The sequence below is a fragment of the Camellia sinensis genome, chromosome 7 (genome assembly GCF_055761805.1).
Source record: "Camellia sinensis isolate YWXY chromosome 7, ASM5576180v1, whole genome shotgun sequence".
NCBI lineage: Eukaryota > Viridiplantae > Streptophyta > Magnoliopsida > Ericales > Theaceae > Camellia > Camellia sinensis.
Window position 1 is genome coordinate 31,402,864 of NC_138967.1, and position 12,480 is coordinate 31,415,343.

Here is a 12,480-nt window from a genome sequence, read left to right on the forward strand (position 1 = left end):
CTACACAGACGTGCCTAACAAAGTGTATACCAAAGGCGAAAGCTGCAAAAATACATGCACTGAGTACATGTCTGACCTTGAACAATCAAATTTTAGTTGCACATCAAAGTCCATTGAATTTAAAATATTAGTAGATTTTTGTGAAGAAATTCAATTCCAGAATTCAAAGTCTTTCAAAAGTTCCAAACACAAAGCGAATCTAATCCAACTATTAATTTCTTCCAATTCAGCCTACCAATCACAGAATATTGAAGAATTGGTCAAATTAGAATAGAACAATAGAGCAGCAATATTTACAAGTTGAAATGGCTAAAAAATCCATGAAATCATAAAAAATAAAGCATCCGGAATTGGTGCAAATATTTGCAACTAGTTCTAAGCAGCTGGAGGCCTGAGCTCTTCATCCTTCGTCGTATCAATGGCAGATGGAGGGAGATATTGCCACATCGGAACAAACCCGTAACTGGGAAAAACAGGAATCTTGTTTGTCCCGGCATGATATGCTGCTGCTGGATGATGATGGGGCGGCATAAAAGCAGCAGGAGAGACAGGCATAGCTTTCAGCTGCTGCTCCATCCTTTCTTTGTCCCCCTTCAATACGAGTTTTTCATCACGAAGTTCATTCTTCTCAGCCTGTTTTAGAAGGAAAATATTACGACCACTAGCAATAAAATAGCACACAAAATTACCTAAAATAAGCAACATTTCACATAAGGTGCTTCTTTTTTTCCCTAGCAGTCCAATTGGGTTAGGTGATTTGAAAAGAAAATAAAAGAAATGCATTTCTTTTGGTTCATATCACCTGGTTGGATTATTACAGAGGCAAGAAATGAGAAGAAATTAAGAGAAACCAATGTCTCATAAAATTAAAATCCTCATTTTTTAGAGAAAAAAGATACCACCAGATTACTATGTTATCATAATACCAAAACTGCCCTTTTAGATATAGAAGAAATTAAAAAAACTAACACTTATAAGAGGTTATTTTGGTAACATACAAGATAGAGAGCAATCATTCTCTTTTCTCTTTTCTCTTTTTTTCTCTCCTATTTATCCAAACAAGAGGGAGAGAGAACACAATCTTCTGTCTCTGAGCTGAGCTTCGTTGTTTATGCTGTAGAAACATTTTGGCATTTTGAATGGATTCGCTATTATATTCATCAACGATAATAATACAACACCTACATGCCTGACATATTAATATGTAAAATCCTTTTACTCATCATAATGACAATAAAATTGGGAATTGATTTCAATATAATTTTTCAATCACAAAAACTACGATTACTGGGAAGATACACGGCCACCCAACAGCCATGGAAAAATCTATACTAGACTAGTAGTTAAAAGTTCCCAAATTCTTGAACAGAGACTAAATTTACATCATGTCACAAGCATGAGCAATCCTAATCATGATTTCATATTCTATCTCTACTGTCTACACTAGAAATAGCGGCACAAAACCCTATATTTTACTGCCCTAAATTGTAGTATTACTACCAACAGTATGTCATACACAAGGAGTTGCTCTGCCAAGATCACAAGACCCAAGCCCCTCCAGTTAAGTTGAAGGTCTAAATTAAGTCCTTTACAAAAGAAACCTTTATATACTCCAGGATACAACAAATTGCTTTCCAGTTAGCTTATAACGAATTTGCACAACATAGTAGCATTATAGCATACTAACAAGAATCTCAAACTCCAAGGTTGCTTATCAGTCTACCATACTCCATATTTCATATTGACGTAAAAGAAGAAGAAGAGAGAGAGTTTCCGTAGAGTTGCTCCAGCATTCAACAAAAGAATTCCTCGACAAGATTATGTTGGTAAAAAATGGAAAAACAATAGCATGATTGACCACAATTTCCTAAGAAGATTTATTACAAGAAAAAGAGGTTTTGACACTAACTCTGTTATCCCAAATCCATCTAACATTATTGCTCTGTTAACCTGCCATTTACTCCATCCAGCTGCTTCATGAAGGTGCACATTTTTTAAAATCTTATTCCCAGTTTCTCATCTTTCTCACCCTCGTTGACTAAAGTCAAAAAAATGCCAACGCAGCTTCAATAAAGTTAAGAATATAATTCTTGTGGTTGTCCAACATCTGAAAGCCCACTATAGAATGACAACCAAGTTTCTTGCCACCAATAAACAAAAATATAAAAAACTATAGAATGATCATGGAAGCACATGAATGAATTATTGTTTTGAAAAGGCCATCAGCAAATACAAGTTCTATCAATAGTCAACGCATATCATGTGCAAGTGCAAAGCACAAGCCAGTAAAGAGCATTATCAACCTTTACTCATAAAAAATGCTACATAATTATAACCAACCTTTAAACTTTTTATCTCTTCTAAGAGCTTCTCATTTGTCTCTTTGAACTCCTGAGATTCAGCTCTCAGCTGGTTCAAAACACGGATGGCATCACCGAGTATGGCCAATTTATCAGTTTTGGGAGGTCTCCCAGGTTCCAAGATAGAGCTCAATTCTACAAACCTGCATAAGGGATAAATAGGAATTATCATTCAAAAAACCACTAATCACCTAATTACAATACAGCCATGTATATAAATTTAAGGTTTGTGTGTGTGTGTGTGTGCGCGTGTGTGTGTGTGAGAGAGAGAGAGAGAGCATGCAAAAATTCCATACAAGTTGGCAACTACTAAAATAGCCTTTTTCCAACATTTCAGCATGTTGATTATATAAACAACTTATTTTGCTAGATAAGATACATGATTATAGTTCCTGCCTATCACAAGTTAATATGTTCATCACATTGCAAGCATCATATTCTCTTTTTTTACCCTTTCATATCTGCTGCCTCTACTAAGTACGTACAAGAGCTGTAAAACCCTTGCACAAAAGCTTACCCTCTTTACCATGAGATTGAGTTATATGCATTTCATTTTTACTGTCAACAAAAGCACATAAGCACACATGCCAATACTCATGCCACACAATGAATCAAGAATGATTATAAAATGTAGTTTTATGTATTTACTAGAAATAAAAGAATTTCAAATCAATTAATAAAATGACATAAAGATGCTTGCCTGTCGTTCAATCTTTCTCTCCGTAATCTCTCACGACAAGCTTTCGTGCCTGGTTTGCTGCATGAAGCATTCCGTGTCCTAAAAAAATCACCAAGAAAACCAACGAATATATAATGCAAACGATATATATATCCTACCACATCATTACTTCAGAAAAGGAATAAAAATTGAAGAAAATAAAATAAGACAGCAGTACACCTAAAACTTGAGGAACCCAAGTCCAAAGCAAAGCCCATGTGCACAAGTAGTGGATCGTCATCATTGCCACATGAAACAACCATTAACCAACCAAAACGTAGTATACATGTATATATTTCTTCCGAATAACAAGAAATAGGAACAATAGCACACGCTGATTCAGGACTCTCATCCATATACCACCCTGTAAAATTTACACCTTGCTCCTAATATTGGCAGCTACAGATACAAGAGTGTCTAGGACACTTGCGAGCAAAAACACTTGAACAACAATAGTTACAAAGTTCACAAGTTTGCAAACATTACAAGTTACAAAGCATGAAGGAAAACCATGTTAACAAGATAATAGCCTTTAAGCCAGGAGAACCTTGTGTGATAAGAAGCTTCAAGGGAACCAAAATAACAGTGTCAATTTAATGGATATTCTGATAAGTAACAAAACTAAATTATAAAGGTGCCAAGAGGAATCACACAAGCAAGACACAAAAGCCTCTTAATTAACCAACAAATATGGACACAAACAAATGTTCACTTTGAACTCTAAACAAAAGGCAAAGGCAATGTCGAGTAACCCCTCCTCAACCTCCCTCCACTCCAACCCCATTATCTCTACCATCATAATTGATGCTACAAGCCAACTTCGATAACTCCTCCTAGCAAAATGAATACACCATACTTTTACTCATAACAGTTAAAGAATCATCATACATGCAGCATTTCACTACTTGTGCAAAAATCTGAATATATATATATACATATAATTGAAGATCATGCACCATATTAGAAGTTTTGTATCAAAACCACCTGTGCCCGTTCCCAACAAGTAAATTAATATAACACAAAATTGCTTTCATTTTGTTTGTTCAGGCAGCATAGCCATAAAAGCTCTGATTATTTTTTTTCATTTTTTCCTTACTGGCAAGCTTCAAATCTGCATTCTTTCATCCCACTTAAACCAAACAAATGCATATGGAAATAAAAAATAATTGCAGATATGCTTATATTTGTTTGTACCAAGACATTTCATTTGTAATTCTCAGCATTGTCAAGTACACAACACAATAGACTTTTAAAGACTGCAGTAAGAGGGAGCACAGTGCTACAAATATACCTCTTCCTATGGCATTCTTTCTCTGTGCATTCCTCATCTTGCGGTGTGGCCCCAGGAAGTGAAACATCAGCCTTCACACCAGCACTGTCATCAAACAACCGATCACATAGAATAAAGAATTTAAACTTCATAATAAAAACCAAATTAGAGAGTCAATCAATATCTTGTCATTTGCTATGTACATGGACTCCAAAATGTGTGTATGATAATATGTACCCATGTGTCTAGTTCATCTAATTATCATGTCCAAAGACACGGGGAATGGACAAAATAATCATATTTCTTAATATATTTATTTTATTTTATTTTCTAGGGTAAAACAGTGTTCATAAGGTGCCATAGAACATTTTATACATAATATGGGAGTATTATTCATAGTTCTATGATTAACTCGAATTACTAACTATGTTTGCTTGGTAATTGCCCAACTACACATGTCAAACACATGTATCATACCCTTACCCCTTACCCCTTACCCCTTACCAATTAATCAAGTTACATGGAGCTCAAAAAAATTATATTTTTAACTTGATCAGCTTTAGGAAAAAAGCTCTGCACGCCTGAAATTCCCTTGATTAACTGTAAATCTAAATATCTCTCACCTATTTGAAGAAAGCTCGAGTAATACCATGAGATTTTGTCAGATCATGCAGGGATGAAAAAGTGTCCACCAAAACAAATCAAAACATGAGAGCCAAAAATAAAAAATAAAAACACAAAACTCAGTTTCCAGGGAAACAAACAGAGCAAAAGGAGGGTTTTTTTTTTTTTTTTTTCCTGCAATATTTTTATCATCAAAAGCTTCCAACATGGTACCTACCAAGTTCTAGAATCTTCATCATCTCCATCAAAGTAAAATTTGTTATGTTATAGTATTTGTTGAGGGAAGGGAAAAGAGAAAATCACTGAGAAAAATGGGGAAAGAAGCTAAATTCTTTTCATTTTCTAGATTCAAATCCTAGATTCAATCAAGCATAAGAAACCCAAATTAATTCCCCAATTCCTTCAATCAACCAAACACACCATTCATCTCATACCTCTACACTCAAATAACAGGAAATTTTGATATTTTATTAAAACAATAACCACACAAATTGATCTTTCAAATCAAAATTCGAACAAACACAACATATCATAATCGATACGTACCTTTGGCTGCCCCAATAGAGATCGGTCGATGTAACATCGTCGATGAAGCTGCCATAATCGAGTAGATCCCAACTGTTATCATCAAACGAGTTCATAATTGGTTCAGAAACCGAGCAATCGCAAGGTTAGGGTTGTGAATCGAAACTCAGAAACCAAGTAATTGCAAGGTTGGGCCGTGAATCAAATCAAAAACCTAAAATTAAGAGTTTTGATTAATCCGATTCATCAAAATAGGATCTGATCTGATCTGTTGGGACTTTTTGGAGGTGAAAATTGAAGCCTCCTTTTTTGAATTTGATGATTTGATTAGAAAAAAACAAAAGGGAGAATGATGAGAAAAGCGGAATCACACGAATCAAGATACCAAGCACCAAAAAAGGATGGATCCAATGATATTTGAACACGTGGGTTTTGTGGTCAATTATTAGAGATTGCGAATAATGTTTGAACACGTGGTGTTATTGTGGTCAATTATTAGTGCTTGTTTGTGATATTGTTTCGCCGCATCCGAGTGCCGATATTTTTAAAGGTAATGATTATCTCCCGACAATGCTACTTAACTCAAATTATGTGATTTGAAAGTGGCTCAAATGGTCAAAATGACGTCGTTTTGAGTACAGAATAATATAAAAATGACCAAAACGATATCGTTTTAGCCATTTGAACCACTTTTGAACCACCAAATTTAAATTACAAGACATTTTCCTTATCTCCTCAACTGTACCATAATAAGCAACCTACCGACCGGCAACTCTCATACATAAAATTCAATAGTTCGAAAGCAAAAGCCTTGTTTGGTTTGTTTTTTAGAAATATTTTTGAGAAAAATGTTTTACAAATAAATTTTTAAAAGTAATTAAATTAAATAAATTTTTTTTAAAAAAATTTAAAATTTTGTTTGGTTACTTATTTTTCAAAATTATTATGTCTCTCATACATATCAACTCAATCACTTTTTTTAAAATTTTCTTCCTAAAATAATTTTCCAAAACTATTTTTGAAAAAAAACAAACCAAACAAGTTTTCATACTTTTTATCTCAAAAATTACTCTACAAACACAAACCAAACACATCAATTAATTTTATATATTCTTAATTATTATTAAAAAAAAATTAATTACAGATGTTGTTACATCTTATTATAGTCAGAGTTTCATCAGATAATCACTGAAAATTTGTCACAATATTTAATTTTACCAAAAAAATCGTCAGACTATCATTAAAAGTTTGTCGAAATATCGCTAAAGTATTTCGAATATCACTAGAAGTCACCGGAATATCCAAAACGTTCGCTGAACGTTAAGAATATCATCGGAGACTTAATAGAATGTTCAAAATATTATCCGGAAAAAAAAAAAAAGAATAACTAGAAAAATTAGAGTAAAAAAATGACAAACGTGTTAAATATTGATAAAAAAATAAAATTAAAAAAATAAAAACAACAACAACAAATAGTAACAATGGAAAATATGTATATTTTTTAATTTTTGTAGGGTTTAAGCAAATAATTTCAAATATTAATCAAACTAAAAAGTAAGTTTTGAAACTGTAAAACAGCACAGTTTCAAAGTAAAACTTTATTAAGCATTTATTCTTATTAATCAAACTGTAAAATTTTATAGTTCTAAAGAATGTTATGAAATTACAAAATTTTATAATTTTAAACCATGATTCATTTCAGCACAAAAAAAAAATTGAAATTGTAAAATTTTACTGTTTTCTCCGCATGTAACTAAAACTCGAAAACAACTTGTTTAGAATTTGAAAATTTTCTCTCTTAAAGCAGAAAAAAAGAAGTTTGTAGCACAAAAAAGGTAGAAATTTGAGAAATCAAGTGGGAGAGACATATATAGAGAAATGATTGTACTCCGACAATTATTTTTTATTTAGATCTAGCCGAATCTGATGTAGATCTACTTAGATCTTATATATCTTCTTCGCCGGAAACTTATCTCTATCATCGTCGGTGAGGGTGAAGAAAGGAGTCGGTGGTTTCCGGTGAACCCCAATCAATGGTGGTCGTTGGTCGCCAGTGACTATATATCAAAAAGAGAAAGAGAATAAGTAAGACATAGTCGCCGGTTGTCAATCGCCGAAAATTAGGAAGGGAAAGAGACAGAGAAAAAGAAAAACATTACAGGACTTTTGGATATAAGCAAAAAGTTATGGGACTAAATAAGTCACACCTCTTTCAAAAAGGAGTTGTTGGTAATTTGCCTTAAAAATAATTAAATAGAGATTTCTTACTAATAAGAGTTTATAAAAAACATATCATACTTGTTAGTCAAAATGCCTAGTACATTTTTAACTCGAATGCATTAGGCATATGATTAGGCATTTTAACTCAATTTACATTCACTAGCTACATATAGTTATCTTTCAAAAATTAGACAAAATGTATTTAATCATTAGGATCATTTCTATATATTTTTATTGTTGATGTGACATTTTATAAAGTTAATAATATTTTAATGGTTGGAATAGAAATATGTAAAAGTTAATGGGTAAAAAAAAATGTATGCTTTATAGTACTGTTTAAATAGGTAAAATGCCTATTAGCGTTAGAGATACTCTTATGAAAATATTATTCGTAAGAGACTTTTGTTAATGACTCTTACCGAGAAGAGATATTTTAATTGTCTAGTTAAGTTGAACTTTCCACTACCGACAAGCTAAATCTTTTTTTATATTTTTTATAGGGAGATTCTATTGGGTAGGATGTGCACCATACATACCTTTAGTTATGATATTTATGGTCTTTAATTATGACATATTATAGCGTTAGTTATTACTCTTTGTCATGTTGATTCAAAAGCTCTTTAATTATATGTTAACTATGCTTAGTATAACCCTTTTTTTTATTATTATTCTATATTTTTTAGTTATGACTCTCATATGATTGAGTTATGATATTTGTGATAATTAATGGGTCATTACACACGCTAAATATAAATACTAAACTATACCAAATTCTTTTAGAATAATGGTAAGTCCAGGTATCAATCCACAGGGACGAACGTGAAATTAAACTAATTTAATTGTTAAATTCCTAAATTAATTTTGATTAAAAAGATTGATGGACATTATGACTAAACAAGAATTAAATGAAATTGAATAATTAAATTGACAATTAAAATTAGGGTTTGAGATATAAATTTATGGAAAAAATTCCTAAGGCAAAGAGTTCACCACTAACCACATAAATGATATTTAACATCGGCCAATAATTGCAATCCGGTTTGAAATACCCAATATTTCACAACTACAAGTTTGAAATATTGATTAAGAGGGTTGTTGCATTCAACGTACAGACACGAATCATCTTGAGTAGCACTAGGCGTTTGTTTTAAACTATGGTAGTAACACGACCCGTCTCTCGTAGTATGACTCGTCTCGTACATTAAACACAAACACAAAGAAAACTAATGTATAGAAAGCATTAGACAATCATAGATAGTGAAATACTTGAAGAGATAAAAGGAATAATTATTAAAAACATCTAAATCATTCATACATTGATTCAAACTGATTCACAATCAAAGCTTATGAAAAATCCTATTACATGGCTAGGGTTTCATCAAAATCCTAGAAAAGAAGAACCTAGCCACTCATGAAAGAGTAGAAAGAGGTAGAAGAGATGGAAGAGGTAAAAGCCCCCATGAAAGTTCTTGAGGAAAAATCACCTCTTCAAAACCCTAGCCTCCCTTTCCTTAGAATAATTTCCGAACCCTCTTTCAGTCTCCTCTTTTTTCTTTTATTCCCAGCAAAAGAGTCTTAAAATTTCACGCATGTAACCCTATGTGGGCTGCTCGAGCGGTGGTGGGATGCACGTGCAGTGAAGCTTGGCCACATGTGCGGTGGTTTAGCTGGCTCGGATTTTTCGTTTCTCGCACAAAGGATCTGCTTTTGCGCCATTTTTAATTGAATTTGCGTATTTCCTGTCAAATCTGTACAAGTGCACGAAACACATCATCTCCACCAAATAAACAAAATTGAAAAACTAAAACTGTAACTTAAGTGGCCTCAATGTGGTACCTTTCGGCCTACATCACATCTCCCAACTTACATTTTGCTAGTCCTCAAGCAAAACAAAAGAAATAAGAAAACTAAAATAACTCTAAGCCACTTATGTAGGGATCACGATTGCATTTAGCATATGCAACAAGCATTTAAACCACAAGGTTACCCCAAGTGGACAAGTATAGTCTCTTGAGGGTTTTCAGAAATGATACCCACAAAGATCAACATATTCATATATGCTCAACAACAATTAACCACACTATTCCACTTATCAATCAACTTATGTGCCACTACAATGTGATATTAAGACATGATGAGTTATTGAAGGCACAATGGACAAGTATGAAGAAATCTATTTAGCCAAAACCACAATTTCAGTTAATACAAAAGTAAAGTCCCCTATACTTATGCATGCTAGTAGACACATCATCAATACCCTCGGTATGAAGTGCAATCTCTATACTAGTTAACTATCCACTATAATAGCCCGATGTAACGCATAATAACACCCAACATATACAGAAAAACTAAACTATTGCAACCAAGATTCTCAATTTTTTTTTTTTTTTTTGAAAGACTATGCAATGTTCTAACCCATTAAGCTTTCTAATGAATCCATGTAGTAAGTATTGGGCCAATGACTCCCAAACTAGACGGTTTTAGGGCACTAGAGACACCTCTATGGGCTTAATAACTCAAGCTGAAAAAGGCTACGAATCCGAACAAGTCATTCTCCTTATTTTTCCTTAACTGTGCAATGTCTAGGTCCCTTAAGCTTTCTAATTAACCCATGTAGCAAGTATTGGGCCAATGACTCCCAAACCAGACGGTTTTAGGGCATTAGGTGTAAAAACACTCCCACGGGCTTAATAACTCGAATTAAATAGGCTACGAACCCAAACAAGTCAAGTGTTTTGTTTTGTTTTTGTTTTTGTTTTTTTTTTTTTTTTTTTTAAGAATCTTGGTTACTCATTTATTCTTTTCTGCAACCCTAGCAATTATCAATGATGTACACCAGGGATTAGAATAGAGAGGTCGCTGCTATGAAAGTGTGTTCATGTGAATCAAGGCATACTCGTGACAAGTGTACTAATATCACAAATACAAACAACTCTCCTAGTGCAAACATCACATGCAACTCTCTACCCAGTAAACCCTTTTCACACAAGCCCACTATGTGTCCCCAATTAACATATGCTCATATCACTACCATACTAGCACAAAGTGAACATCAAGTGAAGTGGTGCAATCATGTGCAACAGTATAAACATGAATTATTTTTATAAAAACCCTTACCCCCCAACTGGAATACAACATTGTCCTTAATGTAAACAATTGTACAATAGATAGTAAAATGAGAGAGAGAGAGAATCTTACCAGACGACGTAAGCACACATCCAGCGAGGCAAGGATACACCAAATACACATACACTTTTTTTTTTTTTTACTGTACAGTATATAAGTGTGACAACCCTCACCACTGTTTATTGATAGTACCACTGATCACTGCTAAACTGTGACTGAACATGATTAAGTAACTGATTTGACTGACATTCTGAACTAATTGATTAAGTGTATTAGTTTAAACGCATTTCTATCTGTTTGATTGTTCATTGATCTGTTCATGTTTTAAGTGTCGAACTGTGAATTGAAGGCCTTATCGGCGATAGAATCTGAAATTGATTAGTGTTTCATATTAATTAGAATTTATATGATTTTATGGTATATTTAATTGAAATGTGATTTGGAGCGATTTAATTGGATTAAATAATGTTAAATTGCTTTAGTTTGAGTAATTACCAAAATGCCACTTAGTGGACTATTTCATGAGCCATTTGCTTGATTTATATATGTTAGCATTACCACAACTCTTCAGTCATTTTCCTCAAGTCCAAAACTGACTAGAGAGAGAGAGAGAGAGAGTTAGAAGAGCTTTGGTTTCATCAAGAATTGCTTGGAAAATTAGAAGAATTGAAAAGTAGATTGCATAATTGAACTTCTAGACTTGAAATTGAAGACCTAAGGTAGGAGAATCATCTTCTTGAACTCGAATTCTAGTTGTATCTTGCATGGTCCATGAGCCATTAGTGATATAAGTCTAGAATTGGTTTTAAATTGTTGAATTGAAGCTTGAATCATGCATGCATGTTTACATTCTTGAATTTTGAGGTTGTTTGCATAGAATCCTCACATGCATGTCCATATTTGGGTTATAGTTCATGAATTCATCATGTTTTGGAAGGATTGGCTCATTTGATCTTGTATTGGAAGCTTTGATTTTAATTGAACACTTGCATGTTGCATGTACATCATGTTCTTGAAGTTTTGTTTGGAAATGGATTCAATTGAACTACCTTTAGACTTTGATTTTGCAAATTGATCTTTGAAACATGTCATATTATGAGTTTTAAAGTGTTTTCCAGAAAATTAGCCCAAAAGGATCGAATTTGATGCTTTAAATGTTGAGTTTCATGCTTGGAGACAAATCTGGAAATTCCAGATTTTGGATCCACGCTCGAGCGTACACTCTGAGTACATGCAGTACGCTCGAGCGGGAAATGTAACACTCGAGTGTGAAATGCGTGTATCCAGTACTTTTCACATGTTTACAGTCCGCTCGAGCGAGGGAATGCACGCTCGAGCGAGGACTTGTGTCTCACGCTCGAGCAGAGGTCGAGCGCCCATCGAGCGTGAATTGCATGCATCCAGTACTTTTACCTGAGTTTGCAGTCCACTCGAGCGAAGGAAGTCACGCTCAAGCGGAGCTCCTTTATCTGCATGTCTGCTCGAGCGTAGAAAGCCACGCTCGAGTGAGACCCCTGTTTTCTGAAAATTTTGAAAAGTGTTTTAATGTACATCTTTGCATCCTCATTTCATCCTAGGCATTCCTAGAGCATGTTTAAGGCATCTTAATGAGGATATTGATGTAGAACCACATCGAG

The 12,480-nt window shown here is 33.7% G+C and overlaps 1 protein-coding gene across 1 annotated transcript; it reads right to left on the minus strand.

Annotated features, from left to right (window-relative positions):
• Positions 1 to 113: 113 nt before the first annotated feature.
• LOC114300420 (transcription factor bHLH104) lies at positions 114 to 6,013 on the minus strand. Its single transcript, XM_028245294.2, has 5 exons — positions 5,519 to 6,013; positions 4,370 to 4,453; positions 3,061 to 3,138; positions 2,341 to 2,503; positions 114 to 633 (listed from the first exon to the last, which is right to left on the minus strand). Exons 1-5 carry the CDS (start codon positions 5,611 to 5,613, stop codon positions 376 to 378), a joined length of 678 nt encoding a protein of 225 aa, XP_028101095.1. The 5' UTR covers positions 5,614 to 6,013; the 3' UTR covers positions 114 to 375.
• Positions 6,014 to 12,480: the final 6,467 nt, after the last annotated feature.

Excerpts from the sequence above, each read along its gene's own strand:
- LOC114300420 (XM_028245294.2), bottom strand. The coding sequence starts at position 5,613 with ATGAACTCGTTTGATGATAACAGTTGGGATCTACTCGATTATGGCAGC. Across the intron at positions 2,504-3,060 it reads AGAGAAAGATTGAACGACAG|GTTTGTAGAATTGAGCTCTA; the intron begins GCAAGCATCTTT and ends TCCCTTATGCAG. Across the intron at positions 634-2,340 it reads AAGAGATAAAAAGTTTAAAG|GCTGAGAAGAATGAACTTCG; the intron begins GTTGGTTATAAT and ends CTTCTAAAACAG.